The sequence below is a fragment of the Pleurodeles waltl genome, chromosome 3_1 (assembly GCF_031143425.1).
Source record: "Pleurodeles waltl isolate 20211129_DDA chromosome 3_1, aPleWal1.hap1.20221129, whole genome shotgun sequence".
Classification (NCBI taxonomy): domain Eukaryota; kingdom Metazoa; phylum Chordata; class Amphibia; order Caudata; family Salamandridae; genus Pleurodeles; species Pleurodeles waltl.
In genome coordinates, this window is record NC_090440.1 from 365,170,338 (window position 1) to 365,196,685 (window position 26,348).

The following is a 26,348-nucleotide window of genomic DNA, read 5'->3' on the forward strand; positions in this document are numbered from 1 at the left end:
AAGTTCACCATCCGTTGTGGGCTGGATACGACCGACTCTCTGGGCAGATCGGTTGCTATAACAGTGGCCTTACAGCGCCATGCCTGGTTACGTACTTCTGGTTTCTTGGGGGATGTGCAACAGTTACTCATGGACATGCCCTTTGATGGCACCCTTCTCTTCGGAGACAAAGCAGACTCAGCCTTGGAGAGGTTCACGGAGTCCAGGGCTACGGCCCGGTCCCTTGGCCTTTATGCCGCCACACGCCCCCCACAGTCCGCTTTTCGTCCCTTTCATGGCTGCGGAAGGGGCGCCCTGTCGCATCCTCACCCCAGCCACCGGGCCATGCACGCTGGACAGCCTATGCGTGGCCGGGGGTGCAGAATCCCACCTGGTCGTAGCACAGGGAACCAAAGGTCTGTCCAGTCCACCCCTGCCCCTGCTGCAGCCTCCAAACCTTCCTAGTCTGTCCCCTCACTCCCGCCTAGTAGGTGGCAGAATCTGCCATCACCTGCCTCACTGGGAACATATCGCCACGGACGGGTGGGTTTTGCAAATAATTCGGAAGGGCTACTCCCTCCCTTTCGAATCCACACCACCACACATGCCACCATCCTTCCATCCCCTTTCGGAGGATCATTTGGTGCTTCTCCACCAGGAAGTCACGGCTCTCTTGGCCCAGGGAGCTATAGATAGGGTCCCTGTGCCAGAAGTAGGTTGTGGTTGTTATTCCCACTACTTTCTGATACCAAAGAAGGACAACGGCTTGCGCCCTATCCTAGATCTTCGGGACCTGAACTACTTCCTCAAAAAGAAGTTCAAAATGCTCACCCTGGCTCAGGTTCTGTCTGCCTTAGTCCCAGGAGACTGGATGGTAGCGTTGGACTTGCAGGACGCTTATTTCCACATCCCCATCCTGCCTGCCTACAGACGTTATCTACAATTCGTGGTAGGTCACGAGCGCTTTCAGTTTACTGTGCTCCCTTTCGGCCTTACCAGTGCCCCTCGGTGTTCACGAAAGTGATGGTGGTGGTTGCAGATCGTCTGCGCAGGTTAGGGGTCTCAGTCTTCCCCTACCTAGACGACTGGCTGTTGAAGGCGCCTTCGCCCCAGACAGTAGTCTCACACCTCCAGACTATGGCGAACCTCCTGCACCAACTGGGGTTCACTATCAACATGCCGAAGTCACACCTGACTCCCTCTCAGATGCTCCCTTTCATTGGGGCAGTTCTGGACACTGTGCGGTTTCCGGCTTATCCTCCCCAAAAGCGAGTCCAAGACATTCAGTCTGTGATTCTGATCTTTCAGCCTTGGTCTTGTGTTTCGGTGAGACAGACTCTGAGGCTGCTGGGCCTCTTGGCCTCCTGCATCCTGCTAGTAACACATGCCAGATGGCATATGCGGGCTCTGCAGTGGGACTTGAAGTTCCAGTGGGCGCAGCATCAGGGGAATCTCACCAACATGGTCCAGATCTTGAAGGGGATTGCGAAAGACCTGCAGTGGTGGCTTTCAAATCCCAATTGGGTCACTGGCAGATCCCTCTCCCTTCCCCAACCAGATTTCTCAATAGTGACAGATGCGTTGCTTCCTGGTTCGGGCGGCCTCATGAGAGAGGTGGAGATCAGAGGCCACTTGTCTCTGGCGGAGTCAGGACTCCACATAAACATGCTGGAGCTCCGAGCGATCAGACTTGCGTTGAAAGCATTCCTTCCCTCTCTCAAAGGGAAAGTGGTGCAGGTGTTCACGGACAAGACTACCACCACGTGGTACCCCAACAAACAAGGCGGTGTAGGGTCCTGGACCCTATGTCAGGAGGCACTACGCCTCTGGACATGCCTGGAACATCAGGGCATTAGCCTGATGGTTCAACATCTGGTGGGCTCTCTCAGCGCCAGAGCAGACGAACTTAGCCGTCGATGCACTGTCGATCACGAATGGCATCTCCATCAAGGTCTCTTTCTCAAGTGGGGAGAGCCTTGGTTAGATCTGTTCGCCTCCGCAGAGACCACGCAATGTCAGCTATTTTGCGTGTTGGAGTTTCCAAGTCCGCCACTTGCTCAGAGACGCTTTTCGTCTTGAGTGGAACTCCGGCCTCCTTTGCGCCTTCCCGCCTATCCCTCTTCTGCCCAGAGTTCTCAGGAAGATCAAGAGGGACCAGGCCCAAGTTATCTTGGTGGCCCCGGACTGGGCTCGAAGAGTGTGGTATCCAGAGCTACTGAGCATGTCCATCAATCCTCCACTCAGACTGCCTCTTCGGGCGGATCTTCTGTCGCAGCAGCAGGGGACGCTCCTCCACCCGAACCTGTCCAAACTCCGTCTTCATGCGTGGAGATTGAGCTGCAACAGTTGGCGGCATTTGCCCTTCCACCCAGGTCTGCAATGTTATCTTGGCAGCCAGGCGTCACTCGACTAAAACTCTATACGCCTGTTGTTGGAATAAATTTGTGGCATGGTGCACCAACAAATCTGTTGATCCCCTATCTGCCCCTCTTTCTGAGGTTCTTCTATTCATTAGTCCAGCAGGGCTCTGCATTGGGCACCATTAAGGGGTATCTGTCTACCATTTCCACCCTTCTTAGGCTTCCTGATCAGCCCTCACTCTTTAAATATCCTCTTGTGAGTAGGTTCTTAATGGGGCTCACCCGCTCATTTCCTCCCATTCCCTTCATTATGCCTCAGTGGGATCTCAATCTTGTGGTTAATTTCTTGATGTGTACTCCCTTTGCGCCTATGCATAATTGTCCCTTCCGGCTCCTCACATTCAAAACTGTCTTTCTCAACGCCATCACCTCTGCTCGCAGGGTGAGTGAGCTTCAGGCCGTTTCTTCAAAGCCTCCGTACTAGTCCGTACACCCCGACAAAGTGGTGTTACGCACTAGAGCTTCCTTCCTTCCTAAGGTGGTTACACTGTTTCATGTAGGCCAGTCCATCACTTTGCCTACCTTCTAGGCACCCCCGCATCCTTCCCACGAGGAGGAGAGACTCCACCATCTAGACCCAAAAAGAGCATTGGCGTTCTATCTCAATCGTACTAAAGACTTCGGGTGGACGATCAACTCTTTGTTGGCTATGTGGATGCGAAGAAAGGGACGGCGGTGCAGAAGCGTGCCATCTCTCGATGGGTGCTTCTTTGCATCAATATGTGCTACACTTTGATGAAAAAGCAACCTCCTGACGGCTTGTGGGCTCATTCTACCAGGGCCACTGCTGCATCCACTGCGTTAGCACGCGGAGTTCCTGTCCTGGATATCTCTCGGGCAGCTACGTGAGCATCTATGCACACGTTTGCTAAGCATTACTGCCTGGACAGTCAGGTCCGTCGGGATGGCTACTTTGGCCGTTCGGTCCTGCAGGACTTTCTAGTATGATCTTAGTTTGCAGCCCGCCACTGAGGTTAGCATTGCTTGGGTATCTATTCTAAGGTAAGGAATCTGCAACTAGAAGTCTCTATCAGATGTACATGTTAATTACCTTCGGTAACGAAATATCTGGTAGAGACATATTCTAGTTGCAGATTCCTTACCGCCCAGCCATCCTCCCCGCTTGCGAACTGATTTCAAGGGACAGGGATTCTCCCCTTTCATGTCCTTAGCTCTGGCGCAACAATACCAGTGTTCTTAGTGGCTCTGCGCTCTGGCGTGGAAAGTCGTTAAAAGAAACTGACGTCACTGCGCGAGGGCAGCGTCTATGTACTACTCCCGACGTCATCACGGTGACCACGACGCCTGTGGAGTCGACCAGCGCCACCTACCGACGCGCAAGGGTATTGCTTGAAGAAAAAATCTCCGGATCCAGTCTGACGCCTGGGGGAAAATTCTAAGGTAAGCAATCTGCAACTCGAATATGTCTCTACCAGCTATTTCGTTACCAAAGGTAAGTAACTTGTACTTTAGGAACCAAGAATGGACAAAATTGAAACTTCTGCTGAGAGAGGCTCAGGCCATATGGCAAGGGACTTAGGTGAGAACCATCTCCCTGATGTCTGTTTATCTTAGGTCTACAGAATTAAAGGAAGACAAGCTCAGCAGATAGTTTAAAAGATTTAAACCACAATGTTCGTCAGGGAATCTTTTTGCCTGGGGAACTGTCCATTGTGGAACACTTAACTACAGAATGGATATGGGTCTTCTGCAGGCTGAGGTAAGGGAGCCTGCTTCCTAAAGGCATGATGTCACCATGCACTAAACTCTGTGGTAATTAGGTGCCTTTGAGAAGCTGCCCCCTTCTCAGCAGGAAAAAGCCAAAGGGTTCTTCCTAGATGATGATTTCAATGACCTGAAGAAACCAAGGAACAGGGAACAAAGCAGTAGAATTCTTCTGGAATGACGAGTCAGGTTTAGCAAGGGAGGGAGCGATGAAGAAACTGAAGGAACTCTGTTTTGTTGCGAGGCACCTTCCAACCAGACTGAAGCCCTTACATAGCAAAGAGCAGGAACATCAAATGACTTGAAACATCACATGACACAAACCAAAATGGCTTGGGATGATTAGGAAGAAACAAAGGAAGAGACAGCTGTGATAGAAAAGATAAAAGAAAACGTGAGCTGGACTAGCTGCAGAAGTGCTTTAAAAGACTTCTGCAAACTCTGACAGATACTTGTCATTTTGGAGCTGGAGGGTCAAGGAGCAGCACCTAGGAGAAGATTGAAGACATCCTGTAAGTAAGACTCAGCCCACAGCAGCTGGCCTCTTGTGACATTTTATGACACCCAGGAATTACAAAAGCACACAGGGTACTGCAGGCTTCGTTGAGATACTGCAGTCGCAACAGGAACACACCCAGCAGTTCTTTGACAATAAAAAAAAAACAGACAAATATCAAGTCTTTGCGTCCAGGTTTCCAGTGCCTAGATCAAAAGAGAATAGCCTTTGATAGATTTGCCTGCTCCTTTTCTCACATTCCCTTGATTCCAGAGGTGATACCCGAAATGATGCAACTCGAAATTACAATGATACTCATTCTCCAGTCTGGCTCAGAGTGTGGTAATATCCAGACTTGTTGCACCTCTCACTTCAACCTAATAACAGGCTTCTGTGCAGGCCAGGTCTGCTCTCAAAGAAGTCAGGCAAGGTTTACATTCTAGCTAGAACTCAATGAACTTGGCCGTCTTGCTTCGGAATCACTTCAGTTTCCGAGTCAACTACATGAAAATCTTGAATGAAACAAACCGACCTTCCACTTGTACATTATATTAAATATTTTATTAAATTTAATAGTCAAATATATACATAATTTATAGTGTGGAGTGGTCTCAAATCAAATATATAATTTCTGTGTTATGGGAAAATAAGTCATGGTGAGGTCACGATAGTGCAGATAATAAACCACATGCTTCCTGTTGTTGACTGTGTCCATTCAGCTACCCATCATCACTGAGTTGATTAGGAACATTAAAAAATTGTTTCCTCTTTTTCCCCCCCTAACAATAGGTTTGTGATGGATACTTCAACCCACGGTTTCCTCTCCTTTAGAATATTCCCCAGGTATTAGTCTGGATCCAGAGGTTTCTCAGCAATGCTCCCATTTGCTGCTACGTGGTGCCATGCAGCTCTGTGTTGATTTTGTTCTTCCCCAGAAGTGACCAAGCAAAGCCATATATAAGCACCACCCATGCATGCTGACATCATTCCCTTTCTTTCCACACCTTTGATTCAGAATCCATTTCCACTTTTGTCAGTCTACCAGTGACTCCAAAAACTAAATTTAGTGTGCATGGGAACAGTTTAAAATACTAAAACTACAGGCTTCAAACTATGCATGACTATAGGAAATAGGTCAGTCACAGACCCATATATGGTATGTGTTTGTTTGAGGAGTGCACACTCCTACAACATAAGGTGACGTGGGACTGAGAAGCAAACCCGTATGTTTCAGAATACAGGAAATCTCAGGCCTCTTGCATAAGTCCTGCTCCAGGTCTGCAAGAAATCATTTTCAGTCTTAAGTTGAAATGAAGGTGAAGTGGGACTCCACCACATCCTGCCACTCTTTTTGTAAAAAGAAGGCACAAGGGTGCCACTGTGTCATTCATTCTTCCACCCTATCTCCGTTTGTGGAACTGACTCTGCAGTTAATCTCAGCGCCTCTAATTCCCTGTGCCATTGGCGACACAATAGCAGATTGAGGCATTTAAAAAGGCCATGTTACAAATGTTTGCACTTTTCCAAGTCCCTGTGATGTGCCTTTGGAACCCAAGTACCTACATTGGCCCTCAGTCAGATACCCACTGGTGGATCCATCTATAATGCCGCCTGAATCCCTTGCACCCCTAACAGGCTTTGTACTGACTTCGGTGCAAACTTCCATCATGGCTTCACAAACACCGCTGGCACTGCAGCAGAATCTAGTGCTGACTCCGATGTTCAACCCCGACCAAGGTCGAGGTTCAGAATCACTGCAGCGCAACTGGTCACCATATTCTAATACCAGTCACCCACCACCACTGAGGCACCCTCAGAGGGTTTGTTCTATTTGTTGCCTCTGTTTCTGACCAAAGATTACCAGCACCCAGAGATAAAGATGATGATAGGTATGATTTCCTGAATCTCCCCTCCCCCTATGTGGATGACAATTTTTACATGGACTTATAAGAGACCAAGTGGGCTTGATACTTCCCCTGATACTTGCTAGAATTCACCTTTTAGACCCCACATGAAAGGGAGCGCTTCCTTTGCAGTGGCAATTTGATGAGCAGCTAAGTTTGTTGACCTACAACTGCCTCTTGTTGAGGTTAAGCCAAATATCCTCATGGATAACGTGGGCCAGCTACATTTGAGCCATTGCATCTGTTCAATGAAGCCCTTATTGACACCTTAATGGGCACCAAGCCAAAGCCCTGTTATGGCCCTCCAATGAATTGGCATGGGGCCAGACTTTACAGACCTTGCGTATGGCAACCCTGATTTCCTTACAAAACATACTTAAGGGAATCTGGTTGTTCAGGCTTCCACCAGCAAGGTGACCCCAGTTCATTCCCTAGGGCTGCATCAGATAGAGAGTCTAAGACAATGAGGCATTCAGAAAGCAAATGTTCTCTTCTGCTAGTCCAGCGTTGAGGTTAGTTAATGCTTTTTGTTTATTGGGCTGATAATACACAACCTCTCTGACTCATGGTGAGTGAGATCTTGGCAACATTTTTGGAAGACCCTAGGGCCTCCATGGCTCATACCCTTCAAGATGTGGTCAAATACTTGATTCAGGCTGCCCTTGGTGCAACTGATTTCTGTGATGGGAAGTTGGCACCAGAGTGTTGCTCCATCACGATGCAATCTACATGTTTCTCTGGAGATTTACAGTCCTCTCTTCTGTGAAAATGGTTATGACTTTCAGTTGCTCATGCCTGTTTGCCAAGAAAGGAGAATCTGTCTTGGAACATTTCAAGGAGATTACGACCACAGGACACTCCCTGGGCCTTATGCTTCTTGTCAAGCAGTTTCTTTACCAGTTTAGGAAATTCTGACACTACTCTGTGGTTGGCATATAGACGCCAGCTTTCCCCCTCCTTATGAGGCCAGGGATGTTGATGTTCCAGGCATTGTGCGGGTCACCACAGGCTATTAGCTTCCCAGCATCCCTCCTATGCGGCAGTAGCCTCCAAGCCATTTTAGATTGCCATTCGTGGTGCAAGATCATCTTGGCTGACCCAGAATCTAGCACTTTTTCTCATGGTGGTGATCTCTGCCATACTGAACCTTTCTCCCACATCAAAAGGACTCCCAGAAGAGCAGTTCTGATGTGGGAGAAGCTTGTTGAGTCTTTGGTTCTGCTCAATAAGGTTTGTTATCTGATAGAGACTTCTAATTGCAGATTCCTTACCTTGGCATTTCCCTCAGGCATCAATGTGGATCCAGCGATTTTTCTGCAAGCAGTACCCTTGTCTGCCGTTAGGTGGCGTTGGTTGACTCCGTGTCGGGCGTCCCGAATGCCATTGGTCCAACAGCAGGCCCTTCTCTGTTACCCACCAAGATCTGACAGTGGTAACGGACATGTCACTACTGGATTGGCAAGGCCATCTTTGCGAGGTGCAGTTAACAGACTATGTTCTCCAAATGAACCATGGCTTCATATTAGTCTGTTGGAGTTGCATGCCATTCCCCTGGCATTGAAGGGCTTTGTGCTGTCCATCAAGGGAGGCTGCTGAGGATTCTCACAGATAAACCTCCCCCATGTGATACTATAACAAGTGGAGTAGAAGGTGTTCCTGGCTCCTGTTCCAAAAGGGCCTGCACCTCTTGGGATGGCTGGAGTGTCTTCCGTCATTAGGGAGAACCCTGATTAGATCTTTTCACCACCATCAAGGACTAACAGTGTCAACTGTTTTGCTCATTGGGACTTTTTGTAGAGAGACTCGCTAAGAGATGTGGTCCGTCTGGAATGGAACACAAAACTCCTGTACAGCTTCCTGCCGCTATCTCTCTTTAGGTCTGAAAAAGATCAGGACTGACTGAGCCTAAGTTATCTTAGTGACTTTAAAGTGGGCCAGGAGAATGTGGTACCCAGAACCTCTGGGCATCAGTACCTGTCCTGCGATCAAGCTACCACTTGAGGGGAATCTTTGGTAGGTTCAGCAGGTCAGGGTGGCTAACTGGACCCTGCACAATCTAGACCTCCTGTATTCTGAGATTGAGTGTGCCAGTTAGCTGTATTTGATCTGTTCCCTTGAAGTGGTGGATGTTATCCTTGCAACCAGGTGCCTGTCCACAACGGCCATTTAGGCCAGGCGCTGGGACAGATTTGTAGTCTGGTGTGCACTCCACAAGACAGACCCTTTATCAGGCAGGTAGGATTTTCTATTGTTCATTTTGTCTTTGGCTCAGCAAGGTCTTGCTGTTGGTACTATTAAAGGTTTTTCTTTTTTGCCCTTATGGCCTTTTTGTATTTGCTGCATCTGCCGTCCTAATTTAACTCACCTGTTATGATGCTGTTTAATAAAAGGTTTGACACATGTGGCCTCCCAAGCTGTTTTTATGCCCTTGGAGCCGGTACACAGCTGCTTGTAGAGTTTTCTGATTCTTAAGATTGTCTTTGTCATTGCGATCACTGCAGTTCATCACATGAGTACAGCACACCACATTTTTCCTACACAAACAATGCTGAGGACTTGGGTGGGCTCTTGTCTGATGTCAACCTTGATCAGTCCTTTACCCTATTGGCGTTCTTTGCTCCTTCTTCACTGCTTGAAAGAGGAGAGGATTAGTCGATCAGCCAACTGGTTGGATGATGAACTTTTTGTGGGGTTCTTCACCTAGAAGCTATGAATCATCCTACCTGGACATAACTGATGTATGCCTCACATTATTTATAATTAATGACACTTTCTGGATTATCAAAAAATACCATAAGATGGACGAATATAGAATATCTTAAAAATATGTTACCATTCACTTTAGCCTTAATAGAGAGTCAATATAACCACAACTGTTCTTGTGGTAAGTGTTTTGGAATTTTGATGCAACCTGGTCTGTTGAGACATTCTCATAGCATTAATGTTGACTAGGGATGTGAGCATTTTAGGTGATTTATTAATATATATGTTTTTACACACTTTTTGCAGATAAATTAGTTCTTAGTGTAAGTTCATCTGAATTACCAAAGGTGCTTTCCACCATTGCATTCTACTAAAAAAGTATACATTACTTCCCCACTGCCTCACTCATCAAATGACCAGGAGCAGCTGCACATAGGTAACGCTAATTTGGTTTTTTGTTTGGATAATTTTTTTCTATATTAATAGGTGAAAGGTAAAGACTTGGTAAGCATCTCTCTTAATTAGTCATGTTGGAGCAAAAAAAATAAGAAATCTATGCTGAAATGTGCTTTTCGAATATATTTTGGGCCAGGTACCAAAGCATGCTTATGCTTTGATTCATGGAAATCCTTCTCAGTGGATCAGAGCTCATTATATATTGTTACCCAACCTACACCTGCCTTTGCACTGTGTTTTCTAGTTGATATATCTGAAGCACTGCCTTGCATATCCTTACAAAACATTGCTCCCTTTATTCAGATTCGATGCAAGGAGTCCGCGTTGTGTGGGGCATTGCTGCAGTTGTTCTAGTGTCCACTTCTTCAATTTTCACAGACCCTCCTGATTTCTTTTATAGATGAGGAATCTGTAGAAAGAAGTATCCACTACTAAAACAATCCACATATCCTTCAGTAATGCTTTTTCTAGTGGATACTCTATCTTCATTGAGCTCTCTTATCCTTCTCTTGCCTCTCCGATTTAAGGAAGATATGTATGTACAATTTGGCTATATTAATTGATATTTCTCCTTGCTTTTATGGAGTATGTAAACTAGCTGGAACTATCAAATTTAATGCCCTTTGGACCCACAGTGTTGTACCTGGTGAACTGTCAATGGATTTGTGCTAGTTGTGCATCAGTGCCACATTGGGAGCTGGGGCCTTCTGCTGTTAAAAAAAAATCCAGATCCATTATACTATATGCAGAAGATTCAAAGATGAGCAATCTGTGGGACTCTTTTGGATCCTACACAAAACATGTTATAGAAGATTAGTAACTTCCTTTGAAGTAAATATGCTAGGTAAGTACCTTCTTTTGAATGAAATGATTTAAGTAATCAATATAATATAATGGCCTTGGGTTTTCTTAAATTGTAAAGTCTTAAAATGTTTCAACTTTTTCTGACAACAAAAACACTAAATATTAATTTTTGTCTACTTAGGGTTGAGCAGATGTGCATTCAAATAAAAGAAGTTGGTGACAGAGTAAACTACATCAAACGGTCATTACACTCTTTAGATTCTCAAATTGGACATCTTCAAGATCTATCTGCTCTTACTGTGGACACCCTGAAAACTTTAACTGCACAGAAGGCTTCGGAAGCTAGTAAGGTCCACAATGAGATTACACGCGAACTAAGCATTTCAAAACATTTGGGGCAAAATGTTGTTGATGATGGCCCCCTTAGGTCTTCTATGAGAAAAAAACAAAGTGTTGGAAATTTCTTTGGATCTCTTCCACAAGGGGGACCTGAAGCTACCAATGCACTAATTTTAAACGTTTCACTTCAGAATGAAAGAGATGCCCAGAGTAAAAGGACTGTAGATGGCCTTCTAGAAACCTCTAAATGCGAAGAAGTGGACATTCCAGAGGCTGGTTCCTCAGGCAGTGCCTTATTATCCAGTGATCTTTCTCCAACCCAACTTCGACATAGACTGCAGGATATGGAAATGTCAAAATCCCTCTCTAAGACTCAGAAACTGAGCAGTTCTATTGATTTGATGCAGAGTCCATCCTCTCCAACAGCTAAATTCTTTGTTAGTACTCCCTCCCAGCCTAGTTGCAAACTTCTACTTGAATCTGCAGCAAAGGATGAGGAGACAAGTAACACCAAAGCTACTAAAGAAAAAGATAACATAGAATTTGGAGCATTTGTGGGTGAGTAGTTGATATTAATTTCCTGCTTCTATTGTAGTATTGGTACCAACTTGAATGACTCCTATCTGGATTCTGTGGAGGAAGGCTTAGTATAATGTAAAACTATTCAAATATAGTCTTCGATTAAATAGTCAGTTGACGTGTATTCATTTGGCTATCTGCCCTGAGGTACTGTTGACAGGGGAAACTCACTTTATTTCAAGATGCCAGTCATTTTGAATGTGAGAGGCTCTTTTTAGTCACATTTCTATTAAAACCAGTGAATTGAGATAAACTTGACTTTTTTGATGGTTCCATCTGACAAATCTGTGAAATAACCAGACAATTTTGACTTCAAAACAGAACATACCTAGACCAAATAATATGCAGACCAAAAAGTCCAGCCAGCTGGCTCTGTTATAGAAGAGTACTTTTTGAAAATAATGAATTTCCAAGAATAAAATTCATGCTGTTGTATGACAAAGTCTACCACAAAAATATGATAGTAAATATAGTTGTCAAAATATTGACTACTAAAGTACTGACTTTACATACTTAGAATGTAAAGTATAAAGGTATTCACCAACAAAATATTGTGGTCCAAAATGTCAACCATGTAATCGCAAGTTTTATATATTTATTTATATTTGATTGTATTTAACATTATTATCATTTAAAATAATAGTTAGATATTTCCAATAATATATTTGAAAATAGATAATGTACAAAAATAACATATAAGCTTTAATTTATTGAATTAAAGAAACATCGATTTAAAAAAATAAAAAAGAAGAAAATGACATAACCTGAATAGTGTATTATGCAAATAAAATTGTTATGGAAATAAAACATTTTTACTACATCGTACTGCAAATTATTACATGATAAAACACCTCATAAACAATTTTAACTATTAATTATGCAAATGAAAATTTTAAAATGTAATTTTCATGGCAAACAAAAAATAATTTTAAAAAGCAATAGAAATATCCATAGAAATAGCTTTTAAAAAAATGCAAACTTTTTAAAAATCAACTATTGTTTGAATATAGTTTTAAAAACCCGGTAGCATGTAGTCACCTTACTCTGTTCCAAAATCATTAACAGATTAAACTAATTAAAACAATCTAAATACAGAAACCTAATTACAGTCATTAGGGAAAATGCATACTTTTTAGGGGGTGACAAGTGTAGGAAGATACCATCTTTCTAGCATAGTTACCCCCAATTTTTGCCTGATGTCACCATGTTTAAATTGTAATTCACTGGGATCCTGCTAATCAGGATCCCAGTGGCTGTGCTCTCTCCTCTAAATGTGGTTGCTTGTTAAGTTTCTTGCCCCACAATTGACATACTTGTGCACCCATGTAAGTCCCTAGTATATGGTACTTGGGTACCCAGGATATTGGTACACCAAGGATCTCCCATAGGCTGCAGCATGTGTTGTGCCACCCATAGGAGCCCATGCAAACGGGTGTCTGCGGGCCTGCCATGGCGGCCTGCGTGAAATGATGCATGTACCCTTTTCACCCTTACATCACGGTCACTGCACTTAAGCACTGTAAGTCACCCCTCCGGTAGGCCCTTCAGCTCAAGGGCAGGTTGCATGTTCCTAAGCGTTAGGGTACTGCTGCATGAGAAGAGTATCCCTACAAACTCCATACTCAATTCTCTGGGCTTTGTAAGTGCGGGTAAGCCATTTTAAGACTTGTTGTAGACATTGGTCAGTACGAGTAGTCCTCCTACTTAATGGTCTCTCCGAACATAGGCATGTTTGGTATCAAACATGTCGGAATCATGCAACAACACTGATTCCAGTGTTAGTTGCATGCTACCATGTATTCTGGGGGTTCCTAAGAGGATTCCCCCAGATCTTCCTGTCCAGGGTCTGCCTGGCAGCCCACATTGCGGCAGACCCCCAGACACTCTTCTGCCCTCCTGCTGCTCATCCAGCTCGAGCAGGGGGAAGGCTGAACAAAGGGTTTCCTGTAAGAAGGAGTTGTGACTTCCTCTCCTTTAGAATAAGGTGTCTTTGGGCTGGGGTAGAGTGGCCTCTTCGCAAAACCAGACTGCTTCGAAGGGCACATTTGGTGTCGTCCTTGCATAAATTGGTTTGCACCAGTGCCGGGACTCTTAACCCCCGCTATGTCGCCAAACCACACAGAAAACAGGTCCCTGTCCATCTCCTCCCCTAGGGAGGTACACAGAGGTCTGCTAGGTTGATTCTGCCATCTTTATAGCAAGATATGCAGAGGCCCTTGGGGGCACCTGACAGGTTAGGCTAGGTAAATGACATCCTTTACTCCCTCGGATAGGTGGGTCACTGCAGAGAGTGACCAACACTCTTTTAGGGTTACTTAAGGCTTTCCCCGTTGGTGGGGCTTGAGGTTCGTCGAGCAAGACTATGCAAGAAACTCTTTGCAAGACGTCTGCTCCTGGCCTCTGGAACCACTGCTGGTCTGCTTTGGAACCAAAACAAGTCTGTTTCTGGTAGGAAAGCACCCACTGCAACATTGTTTCTCTGGATCCTGCAAGAATTCTGCAACATCCAAGGCTGTTCATCGTCTAGGGTCACAAGGACTCTGTTTGCACCTGGAAGCACCAAGGAATCTCCCTTGGAGTGAAGGAGGCACTCTCCTGCACCTGCAGACACCTCAAGGCAATGACAACCTGCTGGTGGATCCTGCTGTCCCACGGACAGTGTGAAGGCTCTGCTCACAGGTGGTGGTTCTGTGGTCCTCTCTCGGGTCAACTTGTCCCCTGACAAATTTGGCAGGCGGCGGCCCTTCCAGCAGTCACTGTAACGGAACCCCTGTACACCCGACTATTGTTCTTGCCAAGGCTTGTTGGCTCTTCCTCCTAGAAAATCTTCGATCTCCAAGAAGCCCTAGCCTCCTGCACTCTGGAACTCCAGAATCAGCTCCCCCTCTGCTGATCCTGCGATGCGTGACTTCTGTTTGTGCCTCTGGGGACTCCTTTGGACGCCCTGTGCCTGCTCCCAGTTGGTCACTTGTGGGGGCTCCTCCAACTTCTGCTGGCTTTTCTTACAGCTGAATGCCTGCCCTAACTCCCCACCAAGGGTTGAGTCACTAGGGCCTTGCTGGTCCTCCCAAAATCTACAAACTTCCTTTCAACTGCGACACTGTAGGCCCCTGCTGCAGCCCCTGGAACCTCATCCCTATGCACCGCAAAAGTTGCTCTTGCCAAGGCTTGTTGGTTCTTCCTCCAAGAGATCATAATGCACCGAGAAGCCCCAGCACTCTGCAGTTTGAAGATCAACCTCTGTTCTGCAGCTCCTGCAATGTGGGACTCCTGTTTTGTTGTGCTGCTCAGGCCTCCTGACATCCTGTGTCCATTGCGTGTGGGTCCCTTGTGGGGGCTTCAATGACTTCTGCTGGCCTCCCTGTGTGGTGAGGACCAGTCCTGACTCCTCAAGGGTAGAGTCACCTGGAACTTGCTGGTCCCCAAAAACTTTCGAATCCATCTTCAGCTTCTGCTTGCATTTGCCAGTGCTTGTTTGTAGCATTGCTAATCACTGACCCTTCTGCAATTCGGTGACGATGTGGGACAGCTCGTAGGCGACTCATAGGAGTTTCTGCTGCTCCTGGACCCCTCAGCTGGACTTCTTCTTTCACCAACCTGCAGGAACATCTCCTCTAGGAGGGTGGGCATTGCCACCAGGGCACCTCCCCTTCCTTTTCAGGTCTTCTGCGTCTGGACCCTGTCCTTGCGTTCCAGCGGTTTGGTCCACCAGTCGCAACTGCAGTTGGACAACCAAGGCCTCCCTTGACTTCAGAGAAGGTTTCCGACGTCCTTTCAATCCTATGCATCCGGGTCCCCTGGTGTAGGTACTCCTATCTTCTGGGTATCCTTGGGTGGGGACACTCTCCATCCCTCCTCCTGTATTTGGTTTGCTTAGGTTCCACTGAAAAGGGTCCTAAAACTCACAAATTTTAACCACAACTTCCCTGTGTTAGCGTATGGGACGACCGGGTAGGCAACTACTCTGCAACCGGTTGCAGGGGACACTTGCTGTGCTTACCTTTGGTTTCGTTCTTCCCCAGCCCATAGCTAACTACCACACCTACCTTGGTTGGGTTCACTGTTTTGAATTCCACTTACTTAGTATATATTGTTTGCCCCCCCTCCCCACTGGGCCCGGTACATTTAATTCGATTTCTTCTTGTTATTTTGTGTATATATTGTGTGTAGATATTTCGAAAGGGGGATACACCAATGCTAGTCTAGTAGTTAGAGCTGTAATAAGGAATCCTTTATTTTTGCAACACTAAGGTGGTTCTTTTTGTGTGAGAGATACTGTCTGACTACTGTGGTATTGCAAGTGCTTCACATTCCTCCTGGATAAGCTTCAGCTGCTTGCCTCATCTGCCCCTAGAGAGCTTTTGCCACTTGGACACTAACACAAATGGTTGCCTGGACTCAGTATAGGGTTCCACACCATGTACACCATAAACTGAGCCAGCCTCCTACAAGAAGGAATCAAACTTACAATTCTAACTCCAGTGTAACAAAAACATGGACATTGCCTACATTTGGGAGGAGGAATTGGGCTTTCAGATAAACTATTCAATTTTATGTTTAATAAGCACTGTAAAGTAGGTATTTTAGGGAGAAACGTCACATTAATTATTGTAACTTCTATCTAGCAAACACTGAAGGCATACATTGGTAGAGGGTTCAGATTTACTACTCTAGCTCCAATCTAGCTAACCTGTAGGAAGGGGCATAAGTTGGGGGATCTGGTTTAACTCAAGCATATTAAATGTTCGGGGAATGGGGGGAGGTGGGGTAAGATTTACTTTTCTACCCTCAGTTCAACAAATATTGGTGAAAGTTTATACATTAGGAGCACTTGATTTACTATTGTAATCCCAGTCTGACAAACATTGGGTAAATTACATACATTGAGATGGTGACGTTTACTATTCTAACTCCACTCTAACAAACATTGCCGAAACTGCATACGAAGGTGGGAGGTGTTCAGATTTACTATTCAAATGCTGGTCTAACAGACGTTGGGGAAAGTATTTACACTGGTCTGACTTAATACGCCCAGATAATGTAAGTACACTTTTAAAAAATATAAATACAATCTTTAAATGCCCCAAATTTCAAATTAAATCATAACATTTTGAAAAAATATTAAAATCATGAATTAAACATTGATTGTTAAAAAAATATGAACTTTTCTTTTTGAGAAATAAACAATATCCTCCAAAAGTCCTTACTTAAATAAAATATATATATTTCGAAATAAAAAAATATAATTTTAAAATGTACATTTTTTATTATTATAATTTAATATTTTCTTTGGAAACACAGTGCGTCTATTCCCCAATATACCCCTCAACCCATGTTAATGATTTTAATAAAACATGACAATCTAATCACATACTTAATTGATATAAAACATAAAGAAATTAAATATAAAAGTATTCTTATGTAAATTCTTATATAATTTAATTAGACTAACCACCCAATCCATAAATAGATCTAACATACACAAAAATTAAAGTAGGTTATTTTACATTAACAAACGTGAACAAATATTAATAATAAATATTAAAAATGTAAAATAGAAAAATAATAATTTTCACTCTAAAACAACCCTACCAAACTAATCCACCTGGTCAAACATTTACTGGGAAGATATAGGAATTAAAGAGCCAACCTCCAGTATCTCCTTACATTATGCCCCTGAAACAACAAAGCGACTCAAGGGCTTTTTTCCACAATTATTTGGGAAGATTATTTTCCCAATTCTGCCCTACACTGGCCGTTCATTTCAAGAAAGCTACATTTGTCTACTTCTAGTTCTCTTTAAAAAAAAAAAAAAAAAAAAAAAAAGTTGGTAGCCTTCACTCATAATGGGTAGCCACCCTCATCATGCGGGCCTCTTTTAAAAGCACAGTATTAGTGCAAGGTAGGCTCACTCTGACCTTATTTGAAGAATGTAGTCCTTTAGCAATTTTGTATGATGAGGGTAATCTGTACTAAAGTTGTTTTAGAGCTGGGATTACTGATTAGCTTTATTCAGTGGTACCTATCCTATACAAGCGTAAAAACAAAAATAGTGTTTCATCTCCATTAGTTCACTTGGGTATTCTTCATGACCTTCATATAACAATCACTTTCTTCCCCCTCACCTTTTGCCATGTGTAAGGAAGACAGAGGTAATTCACTGCACCTATGTGTAGGTTCTGACAAGTTTTTAGATAAAGGAAAGAATTATAATTACAAACATTAACTTCTCATAGAGACTTCTAGCTGCAGATGCCACACTTCTCTTGTGTGCTTTTAGTTGGTAGTGTTCAGTTCTGTGTCATCCGCGCCAGAAGTGATTACATGGTGCTTAAATAGGTGCCACCCTAGCGCTCTGACATCAGTTCTTTCTGCACCAGTCACTACAGATATTTATTTAAGAGCTTTTGGCTGAGTGTTTTGAGTTTTTTTCAAAGATTTCTTTGAGAATCCTTTCTCCTGGTGTGCAAGGGATTTAAACCCTGTGGTGCCCATATCAGGGAGATAACTGCCACAGACCAACAGTGGGTTTGTTTGTGGTGTTGGGGCAGAACCATGACTCCAAGTCCTGTGAGGACTGCAACACCATAAACTTGAAGGCTCTGAGGGAATGTTGCGTCAGGCTCCTTTCTGCCCGCCTTTGGATGCCCCCATAATGCTTTTCACCCCGGCTGCGTGGAAGGTCATGGGACTGTTCCTGAAGCAGTTCTCGACATTCGTCGTAAGAGTCAAAATTGTCAGATAAGTCCCACAAGTGCAGGAAGTCAAAGCGTTCTTCCACTTCTCCGTGCCAATCCACTTCCTCGGACGAGGCTTAGGAACATTGGCACCGCTTGAGGCTTAGTGTCTTCGCGGAGCCTGTCCCTGGGACCGTGCCTCCCAGAGATTCCTAGAGCCAGAGTGCTTACTGTCCTTCTTAAGGAGTTTTGTGAGGCCATGCACCTCAAATTTGGGAAGCCTGACCCTCTGGAACACCTTCAGGTGCTTATGCCCTCGGCTAATGAATCTGATGTGGGATCCAGAGTGACTCCACCCGCAAAACAGCAGGCTTCCTTGGTGGCAGCAACCCAGTTCTCAACTCTAATACGGAGCCAGATCGATGTCGCTTGACGTTGACTCCTGCACCGACCAGTACCATGCCCTATGAGACGGAGCCAGTTCCTTTTTCTTTTGATATGCCCAGAGAAGGAGATGATTTGGAGGGATCTGGGGTCCCTTATGCTTTCCATCATCCCCTAGATGACCCAGAGGACAACTGGTTTGAGAAACTGGTGGATGTCAGTGGGTGAGGCACCTCACTGGACACTGGCTTGGCCTCTCCTCCTACTGTGGCGACGGAGGGTGCCTCTGTTCCATTGGTTGTGCGGAGGGCGGCTGAGGTCTTGTCCCTTCAGCTGCCCTCATTGGCAATCAATATGAAGGTCTTGACAGAAGTGCTTCAGCTGGGGGTTCCCCCTCCAACCCTTTATTCCTTTCAAATGAAGCCTTTACAGTTGTTCTATTCTGGACCTGATCCAAGCCCTGCACAGGGGCTACTATGTACAGGAAAATTGATTGCCACCATTGCTCTGATCCTTGGGATCCTAGTTTCCTCTCCCAGTATCCCACCGATGAGAGCTTGGTGGTGCAAGCCTCTGTCTTCCAGATCAACCCTGGTGCGTTTCCTACCACTCCACCTCATAGGGAATTCAAAAGGCTGGACACCTTTGGCAAGACAATGCTCTCCCCCGCTAGCCTAGCACTGAGGTCGGTGAACACTGTCTCTCTTTTGGGCTGAAACATCCATACTGTGTGGGATTCGGCTGAACAAGTGCTGACCGTGTTGTCAGAAGAGGCCTACGCCATACTCTCCCAATTTTTTGCTAACAGGTGAACCGCAGAGACTTTCATTATAAAGTGTGGGCTCAACATGACTGACTGCCTTGGCAGAGCGATTGCATCGACAGTACTCAAATGCCACGCCTGACCTCTTGTTGTTCTGAGGTTCACTGTCAACATGGAGAAGTCATACCTGACTCCTTCTCAGATGCTCCTTTTCATCTGAACTATTCTGGATGCATTGCAATTCTGAATTCTACGCTCCATAGTGCAGGCACAGGATAATTGAGCTATGATCCCCTTGTTGTCAATCTCTATCCTGGATTTCGGCGGGACTAACTCTGAGGCTGCTGGGCTTGATGGCCTCCTGCATCCTTCTGGTGAAGCAAACCTGATGGCACATGCAGGCTCTACATTGGGATTAAAAGTCCCAGTGGGCGCAGCATCAGGGAATCTCTCTGAGCTAGTTCAGATTTTGAAGGAGACTGCAAACTATCTTCACTGGTGGCTAACAAACGACAATTGGTCCAGCAGCAGAGCCCTCTCCCACATCAGGAACTGATGGTGTTGACTGACACACCGCTTCTGGGTTGGAGCGGCCACTTAATAGAGGTATAGATCATTGACTCCGGTCTCTGGGGGAGTCCCTGCTTCACATCTGTTTTCTGGAGCTGAGGGTTATTCGCTTGACCTTTAAAGCCTTCCTCTCATTATTCAAGGATAGGCTGGTTGAGGTGTTCATGGACAGCATCATTGCCATGTGGTATTGCATTAAAAAGGGTGCAGTGGGGTTGTGGACTCTGTTGGGAGGCTATGTACCTCTGGGCCTGGCTGGAGGAACAGGACATCTTCATGGTTGTGCAGCTCCTGATGGAATGCCACCGTGGACGTATTCAGCCCTGTGCTTTGTGTATCACAAATTATGTCCATACATGGAGATGCTGTAGGGTCTCCTCCGAGAATGGTGATAACCTTAGCTCGATATATTCACCTTTGCCAACATCTAGCAATGTTAGCTCTTCTGTGCGCTAAAGTGTCTCACACGTAGAGACCCGTTCTATTCAGACCTGATCCCGGGGCTTATGTCAACCGATATCGCTCTTTCCCTGAGTTCTCAAGACGATAAAGACAGACCAAACGCAGGTCATCATAGTGGCTCTGGTCTTGGCAAGGCGATTCTGATATTCCAAACGCCTGAGCATCTGTCCTCTGATCAGGCTGCCTCCTCTGGAGGACTTTTTCACAGAAAGGCAGGCTTCCACACCCAAACCTACACACACTCTGCCTTCTTACGTGGAGATTGAGCAGTGACAATTGCTTGCCTTTTGTCTTCCTCCTGAGTTCCGTGATGTCATCTTGGCAGCCAGGCGTCCCACAATAAAAACTGTTTACCCCTGCCATTGGGACAGATTTGTGGCTTGATGCTCTTGTCATGTTGACATGCTTTCATCGTCCTTGTAGGAGGTTATACTGTTTGTGCTGTCTTTTGCCTGACAGGGCCTTGCCCTGAGCAGTGTTAAAAGTTACATTTCAGCCATTTCAACTTTTTTTCGGTTGCCTGGGTCAGCCCTCATTCTTTGTCAAGCCCTTCTGACTGGTTTTCTTAAAGGCTTTCAACATTTGTTCCCTCCTACTCCTTTCATCAAGCCCTAATGGGACCTTAATTTGGTCCTAATATTCCTCGTGGGTTCACCGTTCGAGCCCTTGAATAGCTGCTCAGATGTCTCATTTTCAAGATGGCCTCCGTAATGACCAGGAGAGACTGCAAGCTTCAAGCTCTCTCAGTTAACCCTCTGTACACCAGCCTTTATCCAAGCAAACTAGTTCTTTTGACACATGCCTCTTTTCTACCAAGGTGTTCACTCCCTTTCATGTTAACCAGAACTTTACTCTGCCTGGAGAGAACTCTCTATTTCTAAATCGATTGTACCAAGGAACATCAGGTGGACGGTCAGCCCTTCATTGGGTTCCCTGGAGCCAAAAAGGGCAGGGTGCAGAAATGTACCATCTCTTGATGTATTGTACTCTGTATCAAGATCTGCTGCATATTAGCTACTTCTTTGTTAGCATGCAGGTTCCCTGTCCTGGACGTCTTCCAGGCTGCTACGTGGACGGCCCTTCACATATTCACTAAGCACTACTGCTTGGATGGTCAGGTACCTCGAGCAGGCATTTTGTCCATTTGGTTCACAGACCCTGCTCTGGCGAGGTTTTGCTTGGGTATCTTTTCTAAGTTGAGAAATCTACGATTAGAAGTCTCTATCAGAAGAACAAGTTACCTTCTTTTCTGGTAGAGACCATCTGCAGAGTCCTCACCAATCCTCTGAGCTCTGGAAACTGGGCGCTTCACTCTAATATGCTGTTAGACACTGCACACATTGGTCACAAAGCTCAGTCTAACGTGACTTCGTGTTTTTATCACAAAAAAATGTGATGTGAGCAGACCTGGGTGGTGCCTATGTAGGCACCATAAACATCACTGCTGACACTGCGCTGATCAGTGTCACCTATCAGCTTGCAGTGATAATGCTGAAGATATTCTAGAATAATTCTGACACCTGGGGACTAATCTAAGGTGAGGAATTTGCGATTACATAGTCTGTACCAGAAAAAGTGTTATCAGAGGTAAATAACTTGTTCTTCAAGGTGCCTGCCTTGCACTTTACGCCTTTGAACTAAAGCATTCTCACTTTGTTTGTGATTAGTAAAGTTTATTCCTGTTATTCTTTGGTGGAGGGCGATGAATGCCTGCCTTTTTGCAATGATAATAACAATTATTAATACTGACAACTGCCTAGTGCTCTACTGTTGACAACCAGGGGTTTGTTTGGTAATTTATAATAAGCTTGTACATAATATGAACTGTATTAACTGATTTAATATCACAGCTGGCAAGACTAGATTGAAATTGAGTAAGAAAAGAATACACCATACTGTGTTATGGCAAATATGTGTGCAAGGCTGCTTAACCATGCATAGCTTTAAGTATAGACCTATTTGTTAAATCATTTACATTGATCAGATGGTCAAATAGGACTGCTTGTCCTATTTTGTAGAAGTTGTCTTAAATCATTCACTTCATTAGCCCTGCTTATCGAAATGTTAGGAAATGTTTAAAAGAGGGTTTGTCTTTCAACAGATGATCATTTACGTTGAAATAGGGTCAATGACGGATTTAACTTTTTTAAAGAATTAAAGAAAAGAATAGATTCACATTTTGGTTTGAATTTAATATTTATTTAAACTGTTAACCCAGTCATCTGATGTTTCCAGATGTAAAATATTTTTGAGAATAATGCGTTGTTTGTAAAAGAAACAGTGTACATTATAACGCATCAGATATGCAGTATCTCTTTTATCTGATAGATACTTCTAGCTGCAGATTCCCTACCTTGGATTTCTCCCCAGACGTCAGAATGGGTCAGGAAGATTCTCATGAGCAGTACACCTGCGCACTGGTAGGCGTTGTTGATCGGCTCCAAGTTCACCATTGTCTGTGCCAACTATGATATAGGCACCACCCAGGCACGCTGATGTCAGTTCTTTTCTTTCCGCACTAGCAAAGCCCTGATCCGAAGAGAGCTGCTACTCAGTCAGTTTTTGACTGGCTTTTTTCATCTTTCTGTTGAGCATTTTTGAATTTTACTCCTGTTGTATCGAGGATGTCTTGTAGAAAGACAGGATTTAAGCCCAGTGGATCCAGTCATTGGGCGATGTCTGTGACAGATCCACACCTCCTGTCTCTTTGGTGTCTGGAGCACAACTGCAACCCAAAGTTGTGCTCCGAGTGCCAGGCCATGCATCCAAAGGCACTGAGGGAGCAGTCCCTAAAGCTGCTGGCGACCCGGTGTGTGACTCTGCGCAAGTCGAGGTCCCAGTTGAGAGAAAGGTCCCAGGACCTGTCACAGAGTCAGAAGTCGTTGTCGTCTCACTCCAAGTCCTTGGGCCGATTTGGTAAATTGAGGCACAAAAAAAGTCTGAGAAGTCTGTAGGAAAGCACCATTTTTGGCATGGTTAGATCTGACTTTTTGCCTGGTATCTGATGCAGTTTCGACTGAAAGTGCACTGGGTTCCAGGCCTTCAGCACCAGGTTGTTTTCCCTTAAATCTGCACAGTTGTTTTCCCAATCGGCAAAACCCATAGCACCCTCGATAAGTCCCTAGTAAATGGTACCCCGGGTACCCAGGGCCTGGGGTACTAAATAGGGTCCTTAAGGGCTGCAGCACAAATTGTGCCATCGTAGATGATTCCTCACCAAGCACATGACAGGCTGCCATTTCAAGCTGCTCATCTTGGTGCACAGTAAAGTGAAATCACAGCATGACACACAGCCTGTGTGCCATGTCCCCTAACACTGCATATAATATATGTAGGTAACCTCTCTAGTAGCCCTTACAACCCTAAGGCAGGGTGCATTATATTTGAGGGCATATCTGCACAAGCAGATATGCCCCTGCTGTGTCTTTGTTGATTCTGAAACATAGTAAGTGACCAGGAAAGCCATTTTAAGCTCATGTGCTGGACACTGGTCACTATGAATTCCACAGCTACATGATGGCTTAACTGAAGATAGGGAAGTTTGGTATACATGCACCCAGAGTGCACCTTAGAAGTGTCCCCTGAAAACCTACCAGCTACAAGTGTGTTAACTGACTGGTCCTGAACAGTTCAGTCACCATAGCCCTGTTTCTGCCCCCCCCCCCAAGGTGAGAGCCAGCATTTTCCGGGTCCAGAGACAAAAGCCTGTACTGGGCAGGGGAGTTGACTCCTCTTCCAGACAGGCGGGAAGCTTCAAAGGCCTTTGTAATTCCCAGGTCTCTCCAAATAGAAGAGATGACCAACCCCGCTGTCCTGACCCCACTTTTGGCAGCAAGGCAGACACATTGCAGGATCTGCAGGGTGGAGCTGAATCTGGAGTTGCAGGAGGCTGGGCTTCTTGGAGCTCGAAGATCTACTTGGAGGAACAGCTAACAAGCCTTGGCAACAGCAATAGTCGGGGTGCACAGTCCAGTGGCTGCAGCATGTCCACCGCCTCCCAAGTTGGCCAGAAGATGAGTTGGACCCAGAGAGGACCACAGAACCACCACCTCTGAGCAGAGCCTTTATGTTGTCCGTGGGACAGCATGATCCGCCAGTCAGTCAACATTGACTTGAGGTACCTGCAGATGCAGGGGAGTGACTTCTTCACTCCAAGGGAGATTCCTTCTTGCTTCTTGGATACAGGCAAAGTCCTTGTGACAATGGCGGATGTACAGCCACTGATCCTGTCTGCCCACAGCGCTACTTGCAGTTCAAGGTGGGCCACGAGCACTTTTAGTCTGCTGTGCTCCCCTCCATTGTTACCAGTGCCCCTCGGGTGTTCACCAAGGTGATGGCGGTGGTGGTAGCTCATCTGCACAGTTTAGGGATTTCAGTCTTCCCTTACCTTAACGATTGGCTGGTGAAGGGTCCTACGCCTTAGGCTTTTGTCAGATACCTTCAGACAACGGCAAACCTCTTTAATTCACTGGGGTTCACTATAAACGTGCCGAAGTCACACTTGACTCCCTCTTAAAAGCTTTCTTTAATCGGAGCTCTTCTGGACACAGTGCAGTTTCAGGTCCATCCTCCTGAGCAGGGAGTCCAGGATATTCGGGTTATGATATCGATGTTTCGGCCTCTAGCCTGGATTTTGGTGTGACAGACTCTGAAGCTGTTGGGACTCGTGGCTTCCTGCATCCTGTTAGTCAAACGTGCCAGATGGCATATGAGGGCTCTGCAGTGGGACCTGAAGTTCCAGTGGGCGCAGCATCAGGGAAATCTTGCAGACACGGTTCAGATCACAGTATTTTGCTTTCACTAATGACCAAGCTGACAAAAATCTCTGAAATGCACTTCTTAGTTTAAAGAAGACATTTACTATTATTCCACCACGAGGTTCCTAAAAAGGGAGTAGTAGGTCGGAGGCACACGTTTAAAAATAGTCACAGCATTGAAAGGAAAATATATCAAAGTGATTCTCAACTGCAATGTACACAGCAAATATATGTGATTATTTTATAGCATAAATGCAAAACAAATGATAAAGTCAAAATTCATCACCGTAGGGCCTGCCAAGGCTCTTCAACTTTCTTATGCCAGCAAGTTGATGACCCCTGTTCAACTGTGAGAAAGAGATATCCACCCTCATGAGACCAGTGTCTGTGTCAGACATTTGACATCCAATCCTGACCGAGGTCTCGGAAATTTCCCTCGCTACTGACCAGCTTAAACAATCATGGAAAAAGCCTTCTGAAAGGCCCTTCCCTCTCAGGTGTAAATATTCAAAACATGCTAGCTACTGTATACTTTCCCTTGCCCAGGAAGGTTCTGCCTTGGGTACTCTCAAGGGCTATCTTTCTGCCTTATCAAGACAGACCTCTGCATCAAGATCTGCTACGCATTGGCCAGGAAGCAGCCTCCTGAGGGCTCATTCTACCAGGGGCAAAGCTGCTACCACTGCACTAGCTCGGGCGTTCCAGTCCTGGAGATTTGTCAGGTGGCAACGTGGGCATCTTTTCACATGTTTGCAAAACATTACTGCCTGGACAATCGGGGGAGCTCTACGGTGCCCAGGTGCAGAGATGTATCACGGCGTTGGGTGTCCAGTAGGTTTCAATGGGGATTGATCTCAGTGGAAATAGACTGCAGGCTCTGGATAGGAAGCCAGTCGGGGAAAACCAACACCAGGGACCCACTTCGGATAGGGCCATAGGTGACAGGTGTGTTGGTTGCTTTAGGTGTTTGGGTTCTCTCACCACAGATGCTGCAGGAGAGGGGGCCTTCATGTAGCGGCCGCCTGCGACTTTGCAGAGTCCAGGATCAGTGAAACCATGATGGACTGGGATTCTGGGGAGCTGGAAAACATTGTTGGCACCGGAGCTCCACTCGGATGGGTGATGGCAGATTCATTAGTGACTTCAGGTGTTGGATCCTTGAGCTTCCCGGAGGCTGCAGAGTCCTTTCTTTAGAATTGGTTGGAGAGCAGGTCCGCTTTTCATGGGAAACTTCAGTCTTTGTTGAAGGCAAGCAGTCCTCCTGGGTTTCTGGAGATTCAGCTGCAGGACGAGCCGTCTTTTGGTGCAGAGTGTGGTGCAGAGTGCGTCA

General features: G+C 45.5%; 1 protein-coding gene across 1 annotated transcript in view; it reads left to right on the forward strand.

Moving 5' to 3' along the window:
- Positions 1 to 26,348, forward strand: part of TRPM7 (transient receptor potential cation channel subfamily M member 7) — a 1,269,618-nt gene that overhangs the window by 931,495 nt on the left and 311,775 nt on the right. The window contains exon 26 of the mRNA XM_069222535.1: positions 10,669 to 11,384. Within this exon, the coding sequence (XP_069078636.1) occupies positions 10,669 to 11,384 (716 nt within the window). The remainder of the gene's footprint in view (positions 1 to 10,668; positions 11,385 to 26,348) is intronic.